This window comes from Eucalyptus grandis, chromosome 2 (assembly GCF_016545825.1).
Source record: "Eucalyptus grandis isolate ANBG69807.140 chromosome 2, ASM1654582v1, whole genome shotgun sequence".
Taxonomy (NCBI): domain Eukaryota; kingdom Viridiplantae; phylum Streptophyta; class Magnoliopsida; order Myrtales; family Myrtaceae; genus Eucalyptus; species Eucalyptus grandis.
The window spans coordinates 3,958,668-3,980,519 of record NC_052613.1 but is presented as its reverse complement, the minus strand read 5'-3'; the positions used below and the strand labels follow the sequence as shown (position 1 = coordinate 3,980,519).

The 21,852-nt window shown below is 41.4% G+C and overlaps 3 protein-coding genes across 6 annotated transcripts; all 3 read left to right on the top strand.

Moving 5' to 3' along the window:
- The first annotated feature begins 136 nt into the window (after nt 1-136).
- LOC104418836 (protein EARLY FLOWERING 5) lies at nt 137-6,808 on the top strand. 4 transcript variants are annotated; one of them, XM_010030291.3, is made up of 9 exons: nt 137-411; nt 663-756; nt 2,532-2,617; nt 4,321-4,370; nt 4,480-4,546; nt 4,623-4,704; nt 4,780-5,195; nt 5,477-6,010; nt 6,121-6,808. In XM_010030291.3, exons 1-9 carry the CDS (start codon nt 331-333, stop codon nt 6,334-6,336), a joined length of 1,626 nt encoding a protein of 541 aa, XP_010028593.2. In that variant the 5' UTR covers nt 137-330; the 3' UTR covers nt 6,337-6,808. The 4 variants fall into 4 exon arrangements, with proteins under 4 accessions (XP_010028593.2, XP_010028601.2, XP_039162681.1 ...); XM_010030299.3 differs by lacking the exons at nt 137-411; nt 663-756 and adding exons at nt 3,615-3,666; nt 3,764-3,823; XM_039306747.1 differs by lacking the exons at nt 137-411; nt 663-756 and adding an exon at nt 3,615-3,666.
- Nucleotides 6,809-8,047: 1,239 nt separating this feature from the next.
- Nucleotides 8,048-12,135, top strand: LOC104418825 (HIPL1 protein). The gene is given in 8 exon segments (XM_010030278.3): nt 8,048-8,988; nt 9,129-9,286; nt 9,706-10,503; nt 10,586-10,811; nt 10,889-11,067; nt 11,278-11,380; nt 11,383-11,506; nt 11,641-12,135. Coding segments are annotated over 8 exon segments (2,082 nt in total). The 5' UTR covers nt 8,048-8,894; the 3' UTR covers nt 12,041-12,135.
- Nucleotides 12,136-15,089: 2,954 nt separating this feature from the next.
- On the top strand, nt 15,090-21,656 carry LOC104418801 (DDT domain-containing protein DDR4; the record flags this gene model as incomplete). The annotated part of the gene is made up of 12 exons (XM_010030245.3): nt 15,090-15,620; nt 15,732-15,842; nt 16,555-16,641; nt 16,728-16,765; nt 16,851-16,932; nt 18,256-18,362; nt 18,605-18,761; nt 19,010-19,102; nt 19,271-19,394; nt 20,138-20,180; nt 20,289-20,483; nt 20,557-21,656. Coding segments are annotated over 12 exons (2,319 nt in total), but the record flags the coding sequence as incomplete, so codon positions are not given.
- Between the last annotated feature and the right edge of the window lie 196 nt (nt 21,657-21,852).

The following is a 21,852-nucleotide window of genomic DNA, read 5'->3' as shown; positions in this document are numbered from 1 at the left end:
CGATTTCTAATTGGGCCCACGTCCGCCACCTCAAAGCCCACTCCAGAGGGGAACCACGGGCCGGGCCGGACATCGGGGGCGATTCCGTCAATTCGGACACGTGGAGCGTGGCGATTTGCGCCTTTCGCCTCCTCGCGCCGGTGGTGGAGCTCAGGCTCTTGCACATTCTCAGGTTCGGTTTTTCGCTGCGCGACGAGTGGTGGCCGTTCGTTCTTCCGATAGCCGGAGCCGCCGTCGAATCGATCTCCGGCGGCCGATCGCCGTCCTCGCAACCGCCGCACACGGCAAGAGAGAGAAGAGAGAGAGCGAGAGAGAGGAAGGGAGGCGAAGATGAAGACGACGAAGGGAGGCAAGGTGATGAACCCTACGGACGCGTACCGGAAGGAGCTCCGCAAGAAGGAATTGAAGCGGGTGAGATCGATTTCCGTTCCACTCGCGACCTTCTTTCCTCTTCTTCTTTTTTTTGCGAGCTTTCGATTTGGTGCCCTAGCTTTTGGGGCTCGATTCCGCACTGCCTTGGAGTGATTGGGCATGGCGTGTTGTTAGGTTTTTTTTTTTTAGCTGATTTTATTGCCCCATCTTCGTTGGATTGAATTAGCGATTGGTGATTGCTCCGTCCGATTTGATGAGCTCGTTTCCCTGTCTGTGATTTTGTGTGCCAGAACAAGAAGGAGAGGAAGAAGGTGAGGGAGGTGGGGATTCTGAAGAAGGACCCCGATAACTTGAAGGAGCAGATTGAGAAGCTGGAGATGATGAGTAAGTGTCGAAATTGTCGAATTTTGCTCGTTCAGGCACGGCTTCTTGTTATTTTTCTTCCATTAAGGGTGGGTTGAAGTTTCCTTTAGAAATGCGATGGGTTTATCGAGATTGTCATTATGCTCTAATTTTTTTTTGAAAAATATTATCCTGAATTAGAATTGTGCGACTTCTCCCTCGATTGAATGTAGATGGTGGTTAGAACTTTCGAGTTTGCTTGTCTTGCTTAATTTTCTCAAAGTGATGCTTATATGAACTTCTTCCAGTCTAAGAGTTTTCACAGACCAATTTAGCTCCTCTCTTTCTCATTCTCATTTTCCTGCGCATGCGCGTATAGAGACTTCCTGGTCTTGGGGGAGTGATTGGGCTTAGATGTGGCCCTGACTTAGTTTGGTATTGGCTCTATAGGGCACCAGAAGGGGTGCAAACCCATTGTGAATAATGTAATCCGACATTATGTTTGAGTGAAAATGAGTGTCTGTCCATTGGCATAAGTGTGCTTGTCAAAAGACACATTGTAGTGGATGAAGTTTGTAAGTCAAGAGAATCGATTACACTTGGGAGTTTACAACATAAGCAGTTCAAAAGTAATTATGCTATTTGTTCTCTAAGGAAAAAAGTACTTACCATATCTGTTAGACAGTGGCGACTTTTCAAAAGATGCTGTGTCACCAGCTCAGCGTTCTCCGACTTTTGTTTTTTGCACTGTTTTGATGACCGAGACATGTAAGGCATTTTAATAGGCTATACTAGTAGCATTCCGTGTGTTGCAAGGGCATGAATTTTTTTCATTTGTGTAAGATTGGAACATGTGTTTTGGTTATTCTCAAAATTGCATCCTTTTTATATGGATCTTCCTCTTGTGAACAAAATAAGTTTGGAATTCTTCGTATCATGTAGGGACTCAATAACACTTAGAAAATTCCTGATTGTCGTTTTTATATCACATAGGGATCTTTTCGATGTTATCAACCACATCATTGCAATATTGAGATAAAATAATAAAAGCTTCTGAGGATAAATTCAATAGAAAGAGTTATGAAAAAAGTTAGAATTTTCTCACAACATCAAAGCTCATTAGACCTAATGTTCCTTTTTGTTGAATAAAACATATGGTATTGAATGAGGCAAGCACAAATTCTTGTCGGAAGCAAAATGAGTGGAGAGTGCAAGAAAAGTACTCCTTGGAGGGAGAATAATCAATCACATGCAATTTAGATTTTTATTTGTCACTCGTAAAGGCAATCCTTGAGCAAAAAGTCGTGATTATATATTGAACATAGATCATGTGCTTCTGATATGTTGATTGTGCTTTGATTGGTTAAGGAATATTTTGATACAATATTCCACGCTTTTGCTTTACAAGGGCCTGAAATGTATGCATTGGCTGGCTATGCCTGATGACCCAATCCTAAATCAGGTTGATGGGCTGGCTCATTATTTGTGATGTGATTAATATTGTGACAAAGTACTACTCTTTTGGACCAGACTAGGCTTGGTGACCCAACAAATATTCTATTACCCTCTCTTTCTGTTTCAGTTTGTGTTCTTTTGCCTGTGTCTTATATCTTTGCTTGTGTTTTGTACTTCTTATTGACGAGGGAAGAGAGTTTGGCAAATGGGATGTTTCTGTTAGGCTTTGTAGACTTAAAAATCCTCGTGCTTGTCTTGTATTTCAATGATTTTGTTTTTTTTTGCCTTTCGGGTATGTGGCTGCAGCTTGTTTCCATAGCCTCTTCCGATAGGTCAAGTTCACATAGCTGTTGTTGTTGCAGAAGCTGATGGTGCTCTGGATAAAGCTAGAAAGCACAAGAAGAGGCAACTGGAAGACACACTTAATCTTGTTCTAAAGAAGAGAAAGGTATGTTTAGTCACGTTTGCTCATGTTTCTTTTAAATTGTGAAGTCCATTGTTTTCAAGAAAATGAATAAGTCCATAGGAATTTCAGGACTTGATTAGATACTTTTCTGGATGATGTTATGCTTCAATAGTTATATCTTTCATTGTGTCACAGAAATAACTCAAGATACCTCCTTCCAATTTTATTTTTATGAAGAAGGTTTGTCTTTTCAATTTCTTTTTCCTGTTGTTATATCCTGTCAATGCATATTTACCTCATCAAAGAAATCCACAAGCAAAGCTAGTGCATTGATGGACATATAGATGCTTTGTCTTGTACTTGAGTGAAAGTCGTGGCAGTCAGTCACTATTGTGATGATTATCTTTTCTTTTTTCAAATTTATCCTTGAGAGCATGGAATGATTTTCTTTCTTTTAAACTATGGCCTTTTCGACTAAAGTTAGTGCTAAGCATGCTTGCATTGCATATAATGAGGGGTGGTTTCTGCCAACTGTGTGTAGCTTCCTACTTCCATCTATGATACAAAAGCCTAGGGCGTGATCTGAAGGGATGAACCTCTTGTGTTGTTCCCACCCTCTGTATCTCTGCTGGATGAATTGACAATTGGTTTGTTTTGGTGGAGGATAGCAGAGAAATGAGATAGAGGAAACTTTCCTAGGATAGGTGTTGCTGATGATGTTAAGCTTCCGTTACCTCCATTTTTTAGTTGTCTCTGTGAGCTTCCTTTACTTTCATCTATGTATGTTGGCAAATGCTAAATTTTTTCGGCTCATGTTCTTAGCTCATCAAGATTTGGTAGATTAGGTTTTGATGCAACTGAAAACTTCATAAATCTCCAACTAAAACAGCACATGCTCGATAAAATTATAATATAATTGAGACATTCTTGCAGAAGGAAAAGCAGGTGTGGCCCTACTCTGCAAAAGTTAATTTTATATTTCAGTTTTTTTTTCTGGCTTTGTAAACATTAGAACTTGAGAGTGTCGTGTTATTTACAGGATAATAGACAAGACTGATGGACAGCTTGTGATATAGTTCTTGTGGTCCTTGGTATGAATCTGGCTTCTGAGTCTCTGGGTAATCCCTTTTTAACTATTAATTTAATCAGCTCTGAGGGAGGGATTCCTATTTTTTGCATATCTCCAAGCTAATTGGATGATTGGCTAGACGATTGCTGTTCAGAGAGGTGATTTGACTATCATGAGGGGTAAAATAAAAATCTTGCTTTTCCTATCTGTTTGAGAAGATGATAATGCCTTTAACGGGTGGTATTTTGAATAATTCTTTCTTTTTCAATTAAATTAGTAATTGGCAGTACCTTTTTCCTGTCATATACATTACAGAGGATGAAGATACTGATTTGATGATGTTGATGTTTGAATAATGCTGCTTGAGAATTGTTCAGACAATTTTCCACCCTTTCCTGGTGAATTTTAAAGTTGATGGAGAAACAGGATAATCTAAATGGATCATTCTTCACCCTTTGGTTAATGTGAAATGCAATTATTGATGCGTGAAGTTCTTTGAAATGTAATCAGATGGTTGAGCCTTTTCTTTTTCTTTTCTTTTCAGAATGTCCTCTCCACTGGATTATCTTTTCACAATATTCTTCTACTGTACCATTTAAATGGAAAGTAGAGTGTCAGCTAACCTAAACAACTGGCCACCAGTAATGAGCAGGCTTTTTTTTGTGTTATTGTACAGGAATATGAAGAGAAGATGCGTGAAAAGGGTGAAACCCCTGTCATGTTTAGGTAGGTTGTATTCCTTTGTTTAATTTGCCCATTCATATTGTTTTTTGTCTTTATTTTTGTGGATTGAGAAATGCCTTCTCTAGAAATAGTGAGTTTTTTGGCTTCGCAGCCATCTGGGACCCCCTCCAAGAAGGGCAAGTGCAGATGAAGAGAGAGTCAAGCACCCCAAGCCTGAGGTAATTAATAAGTAATTTTAAACTTTTGACCCTTTTCTTATTTACATTACTGACGTGATCTCCTTTTTTGGTGCAGGATTCTGTATACTTCCATCCTACTCTCAATCCCACAGGAGCCCCACCACCTGGGAAGCCCCCAATGTTTAAATCATCAATAGGTATTGGTTTGTTCTCAGTCCTTGCTTTTACATGCTCTCTTGTCATTTTTCTGAGTTATTAACTTTGTCCTGCAGGACCTAGAATTCCATTATCTGGTCCTTCTGCAAGCACTTCCGCTGGTGCGTCGTCATCTAATTCAGGCGCAGAGGATGATCCTTCTGCAGTTCCTCCTCCTCCTCCACCACCACCTCCTCCACCTGTGCCATTGGCCTCTGGTGATGCCTCTGCCTTAGCTGCATCTTTGCCTCTACCTCCTCCTCCTCCATTGCCACCAAAGCCTGCTGCCACCAATGTTGGTACTCCTTTGCCTCCACCACCTCCAGGTCCCCCTCCTCCTCCTGGTCCACCACCTAAAGAAACTGTTGGAACTGGCCTTTTACCTCCACCACCTCCACCTCCACAACAATCTGCTCAGCCACCACCTCCTGGGGTTAATGATAGAATTGTATCCACATTGTCAGCAGATCGCCAGGGACCTGAGGATACTCAGGTAAACTCTTCCTAAACATGTGTGGTATCAACTGGAATAGTGAGATTGACTAGTGTGCTTAAGCCATTAATCTGAAGTCGATGGAGATCAAAAGCTAAAGCTTAGAAGTAATATGTGGATACTAGCATCATGGACTAGTCTTTACTCTTAACTTGAATATTCTTGTTCGACAAAAAGGAAGAAAGAAAAAACCTCAAATATTCTTGCTATTAGTCACTACATTTAGTGATATATGTGAATGGAATCTAATGTTTACCTCTTCTTCTTTCTTTCAACTAAAGGTACCTGCCATGCTTCCATTACCACCGCCTCCTCCAGGATTGCCACCAAAGTCTGCAGGCAATCCATCTGAGGGCTCACTTGAAAATGAAGCCAGTAATCCTTCCGACAACATGGATGTCGCTAACTTGGTCCCACCACCACCGCCTCCTCCAAGGCAACAACAGCCAGTGCCTAGACCTGGTATGATGCCAACCATGCAGTCTGATGTGTTACCGCCCGGCATGTCACGTTTTCGGCCACCGCCACCTCCACCAGAAATGCGGCCACCTTTATCTGCTGCTGGGCTTCCCAACCAAGGGGTCCCACCAGGAATGATGGTTCCCTTGCTTCCAAGGCCACCATATGGCCCTCCGCCTGGAGCTCCTCCGATGATGAGGCCTCCGCTTCCACCTGGTCCACCACCCACTCTGCTAGAAGACGATCTTGCTGCTATTAGGCCACCTGTACCCCCGAAGCCATCATATGTGAAGTCAGCAGCCCCCACTGTTGTAAAAAGGCCACTTGCTCAGCACACACCGGAACTTACGGCCATGGTGATTCCATTCTCCTTTGTTCACTGCTGTCATTGCATCTTCCTTTCTGGCCTTCTGCATTATATTTCATTACTTGGCAGTTTTAGCTGAGCATATTTATGTGGCAACAGGTTCCTGCATCTGTTCGGGTGAGGCGAGAGTCTGCAGTTCCAAAATCGAAACCAAAAGCAGCAGTCTCAACGGCAGTAGCAGCCCCGCGACCTGTGACTCCTACAGTTGTGAAGCCAGAGGTTGTTAGTTCATCTTCCACCGTCCCAAAGGGCATTGATGACTCGTACACGGCTTTCTTGGAGGACATGAAAGCACTTGGTGCACTGGACAGTTAAAAATGCGATAGCGGCCTGTGTTTTCAATAGGAGGAACAACATAGATCCAACACACAGGTGAACTTTTAAGCTGGCTATTTCTGGGGTACGTGGCATTGCACAAGTAATCGTTAACCTCTGTACAGCAGACTTGAATGCTGTTGAAGTAGTGCTAGTTGCATCGTTGGGTTCCTTCTTTGCTGCCAACTTATGTCCCAGATGATTGCGGTGGCTTTGTGGTAGGGAGAACGGAGACATGCAGTCTGATTCCTATCAGAATTATCTGCTCATTTTGCTCTTTCGAACTGAAGGCAGCTAGATCTTCCATTCTCTGTTTAGTGGTTTTATTTTTTGGTGAATATTCTCTGTTTAGTGTTGATCAACTACTAATTCAAAAGCCGTGGTAATTTGAGGGAAAGGAATTCAAATTTGGCAGTGTAAAACTTTAGGGCTTCCCTTCTCATTTAGCTGTTTTCAACCAAAAAAAGAAAATCAAAAAGACCAAGTAGTTAATTTGTTTCTTTACCAAGAAGAATGCTTGGCTCTTGATTGTCTTCCACTATACTATTGAGTATTGTGTAAAAGTGGGGGTGGCGGTGGACGACGCTTTGCAATTCAGCGGGCTAAAACGAAAGTCCAAAGAGGACGTCATTGTCGCATTAACTACGAAAAAGGACTGACCAGGAGATCATTTCAATGCAAGTTGCAATAGTAAATGAATCGGACACCGACAAAAGCATTTGACTTTAGAACGTTCTTGTGAAAGACAACATGGTCATTTATCTATTGGCGGGTTAATGTGAACTTTATGCAAGTCATATTCTTGCGCACCGGGTTAGCAAAGCACCAAGCTTCGAATTAACGCTGTCTTCCTTACTTTCTTAGCATCTTGCAAGATAGACATGCTGGGGTGACTTGAGCTCGAGTATAAAGACTACCCGAAAGTCGAAGACGAAGGGGAAAGACGACACTTCGGCAGCTCATGGCTTGGTCCGACGAATTGAAAAGGAAGCACTCTTGTTATCTTGTAATTTGCAGATCCTTATTTATCTGACTAGAGTTTGGAATAAAGAATGGTCCTGAAAGCCACAAACGTTACCAAACCACGACATCAATGGAACAACGATACAATGGCGACTTTCCAACTTACTCTAGTCAATGTGAAGAGTGCAATGCCGAAAGCGTCTCCTTCTCAAAAGTCAAAGCTTCAAAAATCCTCTTTCATCCTTTTCTTTCGTCTTTTCCCATCTGGACAGAATTCTTTCTTTAACCTTATCCTCGCCTGAAGACAGGCCAACAAGAAAATCTCTTTACCGTCCTCGTTCTCTTGTCAACCAAAGACAGAAAACGAAGGTGGAAGAATTGGTCATCCGGGTCATTTTCACACGCCATGTTCGCTCTCAATCCTCACCATCCATTGCGCCCTCCCTCGCTTGATGACATATATGAGATTTAACACATAAAGAAAACCAGACCTTTGACTTACTACATTAGTTAATCATTTATTACAGACGTGCAGACGTGTCGTCTTAAATTTAATTAATCATTTTTTAGCTTTATCTGGACGAGCTGCCCGGACAGGCATGGCTCTCGTTTTCGCTTGTCTTACATGTGATCCTGGTGCGGAAAGAGGCGAAAAAATTAAAGACAGGAAATCTTGGGCTATCATAAGTTGTTGCGGTGAACAGAATCAAATCATATGCAAGAACCGTCTTCTAGTTTTTCACGTGCTGGCACGGCCCCCCTTCTCCTTTTCTAATTTATGCATATGTAGCAAGAACAAGAAGTTATGTGATCAGCATGACATGGGAAAAGTCATTGGTTTTCGGCCTCTGTTCGACCAAGAGTGCGAGCGGGGAATGTGCTGGTGTGCACATTCGGCGAGTTTCTTGAAGTGCGTTTATGTCTTTTCGGGCTTGGTGAAAGCGAATGTCGTCTGAGCTCGCGGAACGGAGGCGATGGATTGCGGTTGTGGCGCATGACACAAGAAGCCCACCAAGATTTGTCATTGCCAAACTTGGTGGTGCTGAGAACACGGCGGAGGGGGGGTTTCCTTCTCAACCACCCCAATTAAATTTCTTGGATTGAAAAGAGAAAAGAAGGGAAATTTATTCATGTGAAAGTCAAACTTAGAGTCTCCCGGCCACCACCTCTGTCTCTAATTTTAAAGATTTATGGTGATCTGTTTTCCGCCAGCGGTTTGAACAATAGAAAAAGTCTAAAGGCTTGGGACTCAGAGAGAGAGAGAGAGAGAGAGAGAGAGAAGAGAAAAGAAGGCTGAACAGACAGTAGGAATTGTTTATTTTTGCCCCTTCTGGATGCTCTTCTCAAGAGATTATGTAGAGAGAGAGAAAGAGATTGGGCCAATAATGGAGTGAAATAGAGGTGAGATAAAGAGTAGTTGACGGTGCTCGGTGTTCAAACACCCCAAAGTTTTGGTTTTTCTGTAGATAAATGTCTCCATTTGTCAAATTCGGAGGTGGGTGCCTTTCAAATCTTGCACTGGGTGTATACAAAGTGCAGAAAGTGATGTGAAAGAAGCCAACTCTTTTTTGGGTTTCGGGTGATTCTGGCATAAGATGGGTGGTCTTCTTGCTCTTGTCATTCTGGTTTCTAGCTCGCTGCTGATGTTTCCTAGTCCTGCAGCTTCTCTTCCTCTATGCACTGATTCAAGTGAGTTCAGTTTTCTCTCTCATTGCTTTCTCTTTTACATTTTGCGTTTTTAAAGTTCACGATTTGCTTTTGCCATGAAATTTGTGCAAGAAATATGTAGCTGTCTGAATCCTGTTGATATCTTCCTGTAATGCTTACAGGATCGCCAAGTGCCCTGGCGACTCCATTGACATTCTGCCCTTACAATGGAAGCAAATGCTGCAACTCCACTGAAGATTCGCAGTTGCAGAAGCAGTTTCAAGCCATGAATGTGTCCGACTCTGGTTGTGCAGCGATTTTGAAGTCAATCCTCTGTGCGGTACGCCCTTTGCTCACCCTGCCTTGTTAAAATTGCCTGTTGGCTGTTGAATGGAAGCTGAGATTTCGGGCTCATAGTTGACTGAAATTTTTGCACATCTCCATATGATTTCCAAGAGAAGTTCTAATGAGGCAATACTGACTTTTGGCCAACATGATTGTTTTGTGGTCAAATAGTGGATCGAAGATGCAACAGCTCTCATGATGCTCACTTAGCCATTGATCGAAATTTAGTCGAAGTTTGGTGTCTATAAATTACACATGATTTTATCTGCTGTGTCATGATACTACTTAGTCCATGATGAGAAAATTTCTTCCAGTGACACCCGTTGAAATTTATTTTGTTTGCTTTCTATCGCTGTGAGTGAATCTTTAATAAATTTGTGGTCTCACCCCTTTTCCCTCTATCATGGCTCACAGAAATGTGATCCTTTCTCTGCTGAGTTATTTACAGTAGCTACCACGCCTCGGCCGGTTCCTATCCTGTGCAATTCGACTGTTTTGGCTAATTCATCGCAGTCCAACCAAGCAGAGACTGACTTCTGCTCCACAGTATGGGATACGTGTCAAAACGTATCGATATTCAACTCACCCTTTGCGCCTTCCTTACAAGGACAAGCCGGAATACTGGTCAATGCCAGCTTCACCAAGCTGACTGCATTATGGCAGTCTAAAGGAGATTTCTGCAAAGCGTTTGGTGGAGCGTCACTTGATGAATCTGTATGTTTCGATGGTCAGGCTGTTAAGCTGAATAGCACAGAAGCACCAAGCCCTCCAAAGGGGTTGTGCCTCGAGAAGATAGGGAATGGGTCATATCTTGATATGGCTGCCCATCCTGATGGGTCGAACCGTGCTTTCTTCTCTGACCAGAAGGGTTATATTTGGCTTGCTACTATTCCTGAGCAGGGATCGGGAGGAATTTTGGAGATTGATCAGTCCAGTCCCTTTTTAGACCTGACTGATGAGGTTCATTTTGATGTACAATTTGGGTTGATGGGTATTGCGATCCATCCGAACTTTGCAGAGAATGGCCGGCTGTTTGCTTCATTCAATTGCGACAAGTCAAAGTGGCCTGGTTGTGCGGGAAGATGTGCATGCAATTCAGATGTGAACTGTGACCCTTCACAGCTACCTTCCGATGGCGGTTCTCAACCGTGCCAATACCAAACTGTCATTGCAGAATATTCTGCTAATGGTTCTGCATCTCAGCCTTCTATGGTACATACGTCAACCTCTACTTCTCTTACCTTGTTGCTTTTTAAGGGACAGTTATGTGATCAAACTTTCATTGTTTGTGCAGGCAAAGAGTGCCCAACCGATTGAAGTGAGAAGGATCTTCACTATGGGCCTTCCATTTACCGCTCATCACGGAGGACAGATCCTCTTTGGACCCACTGATGGGTACTTATATTTTATGATGGGCGATGGTGGCTCGCCTAATAACTCAGGCGACCCCTACAACTTTTCCCAGAACAAAAAATCGTTGCTCGGGAAGATCATGAGGCTTGATGTTGATAACATCCCGAGTAAGTAACGACATCTATAGTACTATCTTCTTGATGCTATCATCATATCACCTGCACCAAGCTCTTGATTGTTTCAGGTGTTGATCAAATAAACAAACTTGGTCTCTGGGGAAACTACTCTATACCCAGTGATAATCCCTTCACCGAAGATAACGGGTTGCAGCCGGAGATCTGGGCTGTAGGGATGAGAAATCCATGGCGTTGCAGCTTTGACGCAGCAAGGCCTTCCTATTTTATGTGTGGAGATGTTGGTCAGGTTAGAGATATTTTCATGTTCATCATCTTTAACCAGCACTCATAGATTTGTCTCGAAGAAACGTCTCGACTGAGAAGGGTTTCTTCTGTGTGTATGCCATAGTTGCTTGCTAAAGGCCACTTGCAAAGCCAAATTGACAGATAGGCATCATGTTAGGCACTTCAAGTCTGTCTCTGAACTAATCTTGAAATTGATCATCGTAATCCACAGGATACATATGAAGAGGTCGATCTAATCACCAAGGACGGAAACTATGGCTGGCATGCTTATGAGGGTCCGTATCGTTACGCCTCTGAAGGAAATACTTCAGTACAGGCGAAAACTTCATTTTACCTGTGCTGGGATATAATCACTCACAGGTTAATAACAAGCTAGGATCTGCGTCCATTACTGGCGGCTACTTTTATCGGTCAACCACAGACCCGTGCATGTATGGAAGGTTAGTAGCGATGCGCATCTATTTGCATTTGATGTTCTGCATTTGGTACTCATTGGGGATGTTCTGTGTGCATGTCTTGGTCTGTAAGTTACTGCAGAATGGACCATTTAACTAAAATGTCACGCATTGTTTAGGTACTTGTACGCAGACTTATACGCCGGAGCGCTCTGGGCCGCCGTGGAGACTCCTGAGAATAGTGGCAACTTCACTTCGAGTGAGATACCCTTCAGCTGCGCGACAGACTCGCCTATAAAGTGCGACTCTGTGCAAGGAAGCTCGCTTCCGTCTCTGAACTACATCTACTCTTTCGGGGAAGACAATCGCAAGGACATATACATTCTGGCTTACAACGGGGTATATAGGGTCGTCCGCCCAAGCCGCTGCAGCTACACATGCCCGAAAGAAAGCATTACCAACGTCTCGGCCCCGGCTCCGAGCACACAGCCTTCGGATGCAAACCTGTTGGTCTACAGATACAGCAGCTTGGTGTGCCTAGTTGCCTCTCTGTGGTTATTCCTCTGGGGCAACATGTAGCCCTACCTGACGGCCTGAAAAATGTAGCAACTTTATGCAAATGCACTCTCTCCGGCAACTTCGCGAGTGTGAATTCCAATTTTGCTTGCAGATCATAGTGTTGTTTGAGGTGCTGTTGCATGGAATTGCTTCAAGATCATCACGGAAATACCTTTGAACTGTGTGAGAAAAAGGCATATGACATGTTTTCACGGAACAACTTGAACTGCTAAAGTCAGTTGGGCCGATGGGGTTGACTTTGGGCCCATTACATGTCGGCCCAAACTAAGAGAACTGGCTGGGTCAAAAGAGATCCAACCAGAAGGAAAAGGAAAATGTTTTATTATTATATGGGTTAATACCCTAAAAACCCCAAATTGGTATACATCTGCGATAAATTTATCCCAAACTATTTTTTTAACCACCAAAAACCCCAAATCGGTATACTTTTGACAAATTTACCCCAAACTGGTATACTTATGACAAATTTACCATCTATTAATTTTCATTAAATTAATACGTGATTTGATTAATATACTAATTTAGGATTTTACGTTTTGTTTGTTATAGTTTCTAATTTTTGTGATTTTTTTGTGATATTAATCCAATTTAATGAATGGTATATTTATCACAAATTTATCAATTTGATTTTTTGCGGTCAAATAAATTAGTTTTGAGGTAAATTTGTCATAAATATATCAATTTAGGGTTTTTTTATAATCGCTTATGGTAAATTTGTCATGAATTGTTAGTTTGGGGTTTTCATGGTAAAAAAATAATTTTAGATAAATTTATCATAAGTATATAAATTTGGAGTTTTTCATGAGTATTAATCCTTATTATATTACCTAGGAAGATTATGCCTCTAAAAAGACATTTGCCAAAAAGGCCAAAGAAAAAGGATGAAATTACAAAACCTACTTAAGCCAAGTCTAATCGTCCACTTAACCAAGAGGATTAATTACTAGTGGTACAAGAAATTCAATTATAGATGACGGGATCTGATAATAAATGGGACAAGAAGTAAAAACCCTACACTAAGAACGCAATTTGAATCATCTAGACTATATTAAAAGAGATAAATCGAACTATCCATGGATTTTTTCCCCAATCCTTGCGTTGAAAATCTCGCGAAATGTGAAAACTTCTAAGGATGTGCATTAAGATAATTCTGCCCGATTGCAAGGTATGTATTTGTGATCTTAAGATTTTTATTGACCTGATTTATCAGCCTCTCCTCGATATTTCATTAACCCAAAGAGAAATGCACAAAGGCCATGGAAGCAATATATTTCTTGGTCATTTTCTTTTGAAATTTAATCTGCAAAATAAATCATTGCCTCCTTTTTCTTTTTCAAATAGTCTTACCTAACCGCCCTCGTAAAAGGAAACGACTTCTTCTTTACGGAGTGTGTTCAGAAAAAAATGCAAATCCAATTGAATTTCATTGAAAGTGTTCCTTAGCACTTGATAAATGACTAAATATATAAAAAAAAACACACAATTATTTAATACATCAATTACTTTTGAGATACACATAATTAATATTTTGAAAACTATGTACTTCTTATATTTAGTTAATTTATTAAGGTTAATATCACAAATAACCCTTAATTAGCACATCCGTGACAAATTTACTCTAAACTAAATGTTTATTATTAAAATCCCGAAATTAATATATTTGTGACAAATTTACTCTCCATTATTTTTTAATTAAACTCAAAACTAGTACACTTGTTGACAAATATGTCATCTTACTTAGCAATTTAATGGTAAAATTTAATGGAAGACTATGTATATCCGTGAAATATGTCTTTTGAGATACACATAATTAGTATTTTGAAAACAACATACTTCTTATATTTAGTTAATTTAATAATGATAATATCACAAAAAACTCTTAATTAATACATCCGTCATAAATTTATTCTAAACTAATTTTTTATCATTAAAATCTTGAAACTAGTACATTTATAACAAATTTACTTTACATTATTTTCCATTCAATTGGATTGATATCACAAAAAGTCACAAACTAAACCCCAAATTAGTGTTCTCGTTAGCAATCATATGTCATCTAAATTAGTAATTTGATAATAAATTTTAACGGAAAGTAATGGAGGGTAAATTTGTCATATGTATACTTTAAAGGGTTAATACCCCGAAAACCCCAAACCTACACACTTGTGACAAATTTACCCAAAACTATTTTTTTGACAACCAAAAACCCCAAATTGGTATACCTTTGACAAATTTACCCCAAACCTGGGTTACACTTGTGACAAATTTACCCTATGTTAGTTTTCGTTAAATTTTATTATCAAATTATTAGGTTAAATGACACGTGACGATTAACCAAAGATACCAATTTAGGATTTTCGGTTTACAATTTTTATGATTTTTTTGTGGTATTAATCCAATTTAATATAAGGTATATTTGTCACAAATTTACCGTTTATGGTTTTTTGCAGTCGAATAAATTAGTTTGGGGTGAATTTGTCATAAATGTACTTAGGTTTAGGGTTTTTTATAAATAATCGGGATAAATTTGTCACAAATTTTCCAGGGTTTTTTATGGTCAAAAAATAGTTTGGGGAAATTTATGCACAAGTTGCAGGTTTGAGTGTTTTTCAGGGTATTAACCTTACTTTAAATATATCAATTTATGTTTTTACCGATATTGACCCTAGTTAATTTAAACCACGTACATGATAAATCAATTCTTTACCAAGAGATAAAAAAGTAACAAAAAGAAAAGAAAAATCCGAATTGGAATTTCAGGCCTTCTCCTCCTTCTGCTCTCTCTCTCTCTACCATTCTTCTTCTTCTTCTCCTCTTTCCTCACAACCCTCCCTCCATCCCTCTTTCTCTCTCCTCGAGAAAAATTTCCACTTGCAGAAGAAGCAGCAAAAAGTCGCAGAGCCCCCTCCCCCATTCCCTTCTCCTGCTCTCCCGCCCCTGATTCTCTCTCTACCTTCTCTCTCCTGATTTTCTCTCTCTACCCCTCCCCCGTTCTCCCGACCTCGACCGCCGATTCCCCAATCCGACGGCCATGATCTCCTCCCCCTAATCCCCCGCCCTAACTTCCCCCCGCCCAAACCCTCCCCGATCTCCGCTCCCCAGCCATGTCCTCGTCGCCGGCCGCTTCGATCCCCTCCGCCCGATCCTCCCCGACCGCCGGCCCGACGCCCCGGGCCCCCCGCCGCCGCCGCCGCGGCGGCGCCGGCGAAGGGCGCCGGCGACGGCGGGAGCAAGCGGCAGGAGGACGAGGCGAAGAACGGCACCACCACCGTCGTGGTGGTCCCCACCCGGAGCGGCCGCCCCGCGCGGGCGTGCGCGATTAGGGCTGCCTCCAGGCTCCAGGCCGCGCAGCAGCAGCAGCACTACCAGCAGCAGCACGGCGCCGCGGAGAGGAGGCCCAAGGCGGCGGCGGCGGCCCGCGAGGAAGGAGGAGCGCGAGCGGGCGGAGGAGGAGTCGCCCGCGCAATGCGCCAGCAGCAGGATCGTCACGCCGCTCGTGGCGGCCCCCGAGGCCGGGCAGCTGCCGCGGTGGAGCCTCCGGTCAATGTGGGAATTGGCCTCGATACTCAATTTCTTGCATGTGCGTGAGCTCGTTCGTGAAAAGTTTTAGGCTTTTTTATTTGGTTGGGGAAGTGGCCTTGTTCTTCTTGAGGGGCGGAAGTTTTGATTTTGCTGGCTTGGGTTTGCGTAGGTCTTTAGGCCTCTGTTGAATATCTCGGTGGAGTTCTCTGCGGAAGAGTTCGAAACGGCTTTGCTCTCGCCCAATGACACGTTAGGGGATATACACATGCCTCTGTTGAAGGTTGGTGCTTTCTTGTCGAGGTCACAGTTCTTTTACATTTAGGAGAGATCATTGAGGTGTGGGAGCTCGATTCGAACTTGTAACGCGCTTTCCAAATCTTGTTCTATGGTTTGCTACCCCTTGTGCAAGGACTTGTTCTGGAAGGTTTACACGGTTCTGTGATCGTATCTTAGTCTTCGATATGTTTCTGCTGAAGTTGCCTGAATCTTAGTTGATTAGTCACATGGAATCTGACTGGCAGGTGAAGTAGTACACTATATTCTTGGTGGAATTGCCCAGAAATCTATTATTACCCGGAAATCCATTAAGTGTGTTATTTTTTCCTTAAAATTCTGCCATAATTTGGGAATGTAGGGAACTCTGGTTTTACTAGCCCTATACAGTTTTCAGTCATCATCTTCATTGTGAGGGTTGAGGGAAGTAGGCAAGATTTCTTGTCCAGGAATTAAGTTTTTTTTTTTTTTTTTTTTGGTGGTAGAGTGAGCAGGGCGATGAATGAAACATTACGATTAAGAAGTGGCGATGAGGGGTAAAGCTGAGTGCAAATGATAGTAGTTAATTGCTAGAACTTTTGCTTGGTAGATAAATTAATCCACAGTTACAATTTTGGGGTAACGGCTGTTATTTCCTTTTGTGCCCTTGGCTATTTTCGTTAACTTTTTCACGGTACTAAACTCTGTATAGGTGTGCTTAAGTCTTAACTCATTTGTAGGCAATCCCTCCAATTACAAGGATGGCACTTACACGCGATACCTGGGTTACTGTCTTGTGCAGAAAGTTGAGAGACTGGTGGCATTGGGTAATTCGAACCTACTGTTACTTTTAACCAACAGTTCTTATGTGGTATTATCTTTTAGCCTCTGAGGTTAACCTGAGCTTTTGCAGGTTGCAGAAGGGGAGTTACCCATCGTTGCGGCACATGGGTGAGTGGTTATGCATTAGATTTTTCTGCACTTAGTTATGGAGTATATTCTGATTCTATCTTATTAAGTCGAGTTGATTTGTCAGGGCTGAGGTTGAACATTATAAATCTCTTGACCCCGGGGTCCGTGTGGTGATCCTGAAAGCATTATGTGACATTCGTGTAGAGGTATCCATCTAATCAATGTCATCCATCTGTGTGCTCTTCTGCTTGCTAATATCTATTCATCTGTCTGAAGTACTTCTAGAGAAAAGATATGTCAAATTCATGCATGGCCAGCAGCATCTCCATTGGTAAATATGCTTTAGAGCTTAATGAGATTGTTGGATATGAAAGTATTGTGGGTTGTGAAATACCTTACTTTTACATTAGGAGACTGTACTGGCTTAGTCCTTTGTAGCCTCTCTCTTTAATTGTGGTCTGTGACTCCTGTTTCTTGAAACCAGAAATCAAAAGTACTATTTGCTTTATTTCTTTTAATCATTATCTATGATCTTTGTCGAGTTGCTTCCATCTCGGAATATCAGGTGTACCTAAGAAATGTGCACATCTCTTATTCATGTTTGTTGTTGGTTATGATTTCTCTTCTGCTGTTGATGTTTCTATGCTAGAGTTTGTTTCAAGTATCTTGACCATATTAAATATGAAGGTGGTTTCTCTCCTGAATGTGTTACACGTGAGCCTTTGATCCCATTGATCAGGTGGGATACAGCTTCTTTTGCAGCTACTTTTATTCTCACCAAAAGATCTAGAAAGTTGTTAATTGAGATGTGCGCAGCTAATTGACTTTGCTATGTGTTGTACTGAGACAAAGTTATATTATCACTGAGTTATTCTCTCTTCTTATCACTTTCAAGATTTTAGCTTGAATTTATTGAGTTCATGCAGAATTTTCTGAATTTGATTCGATGAATATGCAAGTCGGTAAATGTTAAATGGTTGAGGATGGGTTAAAAGTCCCTGGGTCTTTTGTTTATGTCTGATGTGGTTTGTTCAAATGGAATATGCATATTGTCAGATTACGTTTTAAAATGCCTAGATATGTCATAACTCTATAACAAATCTTCAATTCTGGCTTTGCTTGGGGATCTTATCCAATCAAGTCAACTTTACTCTATACTTTGGAAATATTTAATGTTGGCTCTTACGATGTTTGAATAAAGGAACCCTTCATCTAGCTTCCTTTTCTTTCCCCCATTTTCCTGTTCGGTAAATAGTTGTTCTATTTAAAAGGTGAAAAAGGGGGAGAAAGCAATGTAATGTGTACGACATTGGTCTGGCTGTTGGATGTTCAGATGTTACTTGAGTGTCTCCATTGTTTCTAGAGATAGGCCCTAGGCTAATGATGGATCATACCTGAGTATGTTTTGGACCCTGTATTTTCCATTCATCTAGTTGATATGTTCTTCTGTAGTTTCATTTTTTTTTTTCCGTCATGGTCTTTTCAGTTTAGGCAGGACTAGTGGAATAAATTTCTTATGTTATTTGCAGCAAGAAGATATCCGGGGCTTCATTGAAAGTTCAATGAAGTGTGGCATGCACCTTTCAGCTTTCCGTATGGAGCGAATTGGAGGAGATTCATATGGAGTCCATTATTGGTGAGTGGTTGAACTTACCAACCATCCAATTCCCCATGTTACTGATTTGTCTTTGCACATGGTTTATTTTCTATGCCTGGTTTATTTTCTGTGCTGTGTGGCAAATTTTCTTGGTACATTCTTACACCGCAGAGATCTGTCGTAGTTTGTTCTTGTGTATAAGTGCTCTACCTTTGCATGAAATATAATTCTTTAACTTCAATACTTCAAGTTTTGTAAGGATTTATTTGACGTTGGTGTAGGTATGAAGATGATCCAATAATTGGTCATCGGCTTTACAGGGAGATAAGGAAAGTTGAGGTTAAACGAGCAAAGGCAAGGGGTTCCCAGGTCATCCCCATTGCATCATACCAGTGGGAAACAGTTGCAACCAATTTGGATGAATTTCAAGATGTATCTGTGAGTTACAAAAAGCATCTATGGTTATAATCCTGGGTTAGATTAGTTAATTAATTGTAGATGGTTGTTTTATCTGACTATGTAGTGGACCCTCAGCCAATTAGGCGGAGCAATGATGGTGGAAATATTCTTTTCAGTCAAAAGTTAGATTTGCTTTATCTGTTGCAAATGCTATGCCTGTGAAATTTATATTTTCCCACCTTCATCAGTTTCTGCTGTTCTGTCTTATCGTAAGTGATATGCTCCAGGAGAAGCTTTTCACCAGTAAAAACAGGACAGAGGTGTCACTGGGGAAAAAGTTGAAGGCAGACATGCTTCCTGAGATTGAAAAGGTTCACAAGGTACCACAACTCTTTTCCTGGTCAAGGCAATTTTGCCTTTTTCAATGTCTGCACGGTTCTAAATTACCTGTGTTTTCCAGTACTTGTTCATCCCAGGGTGTTCCCGTGTCATCTCCTTATTTGTTGGTAATTTTTTTTTTTTTTAAATTAACTGCTTGATTTACACAGAGGAAAGAGAAGCTGCTTAAAAAGCAACACAGAGAAGCTCTTCTGCTTGATAATTTCTTGCACATGGATGGGCTTGCTCCCGGACGCTCCCTTCGTGATAGGAAACCTGTCACCTATACTTTCGGTAAAGAATGCAAAATGCACTCTTTCCCTATGTCTTGCACTACAGCATTGTCATCTTTCGGAAATCAAAATTGAATGTAGGATGCAATGCACTCCTCCGTGCGCGCGCTATATATCCTTTTGAAAGGAGTTGATGTCTCATTCCAGCAATTGTTGCATATTTTCACCATAATTCCGTCATGAATGTGCTCTTTGCTGATATGATTCTTCTATAAGCGGCTGACTGCCCTGATGAAAGTAACTTTGATCACTTGAATATGTTGGAATCATTCTCTGAGCAATTCAAGGGTTTTATTTTTCTCAACTGTCCAAACCCTCTTCTTCACTCTTCCACACAATGGGCTAGTTCGGATTCTGAAGCAGTTTTTCCCGTTACTCAAATGTACTTGTATTGCCTCGTAAGTAGCAGATGGTGTGCCGTCTGAATATGTGGGATATTTTGTCTGAGCTGTGTTGCTTGTGTGTTTTGTTTGATGTTTAGTCCTGCTGTTGACTTCAACTCAAAACATTTTAATCGAATGGTTGAAATCCTCTTGTATTTCATCAGACGAATTTCCATCTATGTAAGCTGATCGATATGTTTCATCTGCAATTGCAAATTACTGTGTTTTCTCATCTTGTTTTTTTCCCCATGAGTTTCCCTCCCTTATATATGAGAGACTGGTGCTTTGGACATGCGATATTCTTGTATGATGATGATAATGGCTTTATGCATATTGATGGGCATGTAAATTTATTTTGCAGATGATTATGACCGATCTATCAACGAGGCTATCAAGATAACCAAGTATGGAATTTGAATTTTACGCATTGTTATATTCCATATGTTATGATATCCACCTTCATAGATGTTTGTGAACTGACAAGGAATAGCAATTCTCATGTACTTTTCCAGGCGTAAGCAGCCTTCACCAGAACCTATCAACAGAAGAGAAGGTGCTTTCATCAAACCTGAAGCTTCTACAAATGGTAAATGGAGTAGTGAATTCTTGCATGCCTCTCCGTACACTAATTTTAGCGCTGTGTCTCCTGGATCACCTGATTTTGATGACATTGATGACGATCAAAAACCTGGAACCTTGGACCGAAGGTACGTTAATATCTGGTTTTACATCATATTATTTGACTGATCAAATTATTCATCACTAAAAAATTACGCCCAGCTACAGACAAAGGCGGAGGCCTCAAAGATATTCAGCAAAAGACTTTGTTGAAGCGGTATCAGATAATGACGCAGACTTTGACAGTGATGATGATATAGTTGGAGAAGCTGTTTATGACGAGGAGTATCTCAGGAAACGCAAGCAGAGAAGGGTGTCCAGTAGCTCCGAGGGAGATGAGGAGTATCGTTGGGATGGAGAAAATCCTGAAGAAGAGGAAGAGGAAGAGGAAGAGGAAGAGGAACATTCCTTGGGTGTGAGTGATGAGGACAGTGATGAGCCTCGAAAGCCTAAGAAATTGCCTGGGCGTACGCGAAGGGAAACCAAATTAAGATCAGTGGTTGAACTACAGAAAGGTCTGAGACGTAGTAAAAGGACAACGAGGAATCGTATTAATTATCGACAGTATGAGCTCTCAGAATCTGAAGTGGAGGCTGCAAAACCTGACAAGTGGCACGTATCCAATGAACAATCAGAAGGAACTGAGAGTGAGGGGTATTCAATGGAGAGTCAAGATTCAGAAAGAAATGGTAATGAGCCGGAACCCAAAGTCAATCATCCTGTCGCAAACCACCCCAATACAGCAGAAAAAGAAGATATTCAGCCGGCTGAGAGAACTGAGAGTCCAAGCCAAGAGGAAGCTGCTGATCAACCAAAAAGACGTTTTCTTGACCTCAATGAGCTTGCCCCTGGGTCAGGCTTTGATGATGGTCCTAATCCTGAAAAGAAGGATGATAATGAAGATGATATATAAAGCTCCCGCAAGGTTAGTATTACTTTCTGATGGAAGCTCGTTGTACCATCTGAGGTGCTATAAATTTTGTAACGAGCCTGCAGAGGAAGTTTATGATCGGATTTTCTCTTATGGCGTAGCCAAAGCAAGTGCTCAAAGCAACTGCGACAGTGAGCACTTGCTTTGACAGGCAGTGGGATCACAGTGTAGGGAGCTATGTAGATTAGATAGTCATTTTTTAGTATGGCCACTCTCTTGAAAATCCATAGGATGGATTGGTATTTGTTGGGAGATGTTGACTCGGCCCAATCGATGTACAATAACATCTAACTTATATGTGAAAGATGTCGCTTTGATGTTTAGGCTTTAATGCCCTTGTAGTTCTTTAATTTTTGGCGATCATTACCATCATCTGCGTGTTAGCATTAGGGTTGGTCGTCGGATCCACAAAATCGTATTGCCAGCTCAGGAAGTTTAAGTCAGTGTAATAGCACCAGCCCCCCTGATTAGGCAATTAATTATTTCTTTTATGGCATCATTGATTGGTTTGTGTATCCTTCTCGCAT

Coding starts and splice junctions, on each gene's coding strand:
- LOC104418836 (XM_010030291.3), top strand. CDS start 331: ATGAAGACGACGAAGGGAGGCAAGGTGATGAACCCTACGGACGCGTAC. Junction 4,371..4,479: donor GAAACCCCTGTCATGTTTAG/GTAGGTTGTATT, acceptor TTGGCTTCGCAG/CCATCTGGGACCCCCTCCAA. Junction 4,705..4,779: donor AATGTTTAAATCATCAATAG/GTATTGGTTTGT, acceptor TTTGTCCTGCAG/GACCTAGAATTCCATTATCT.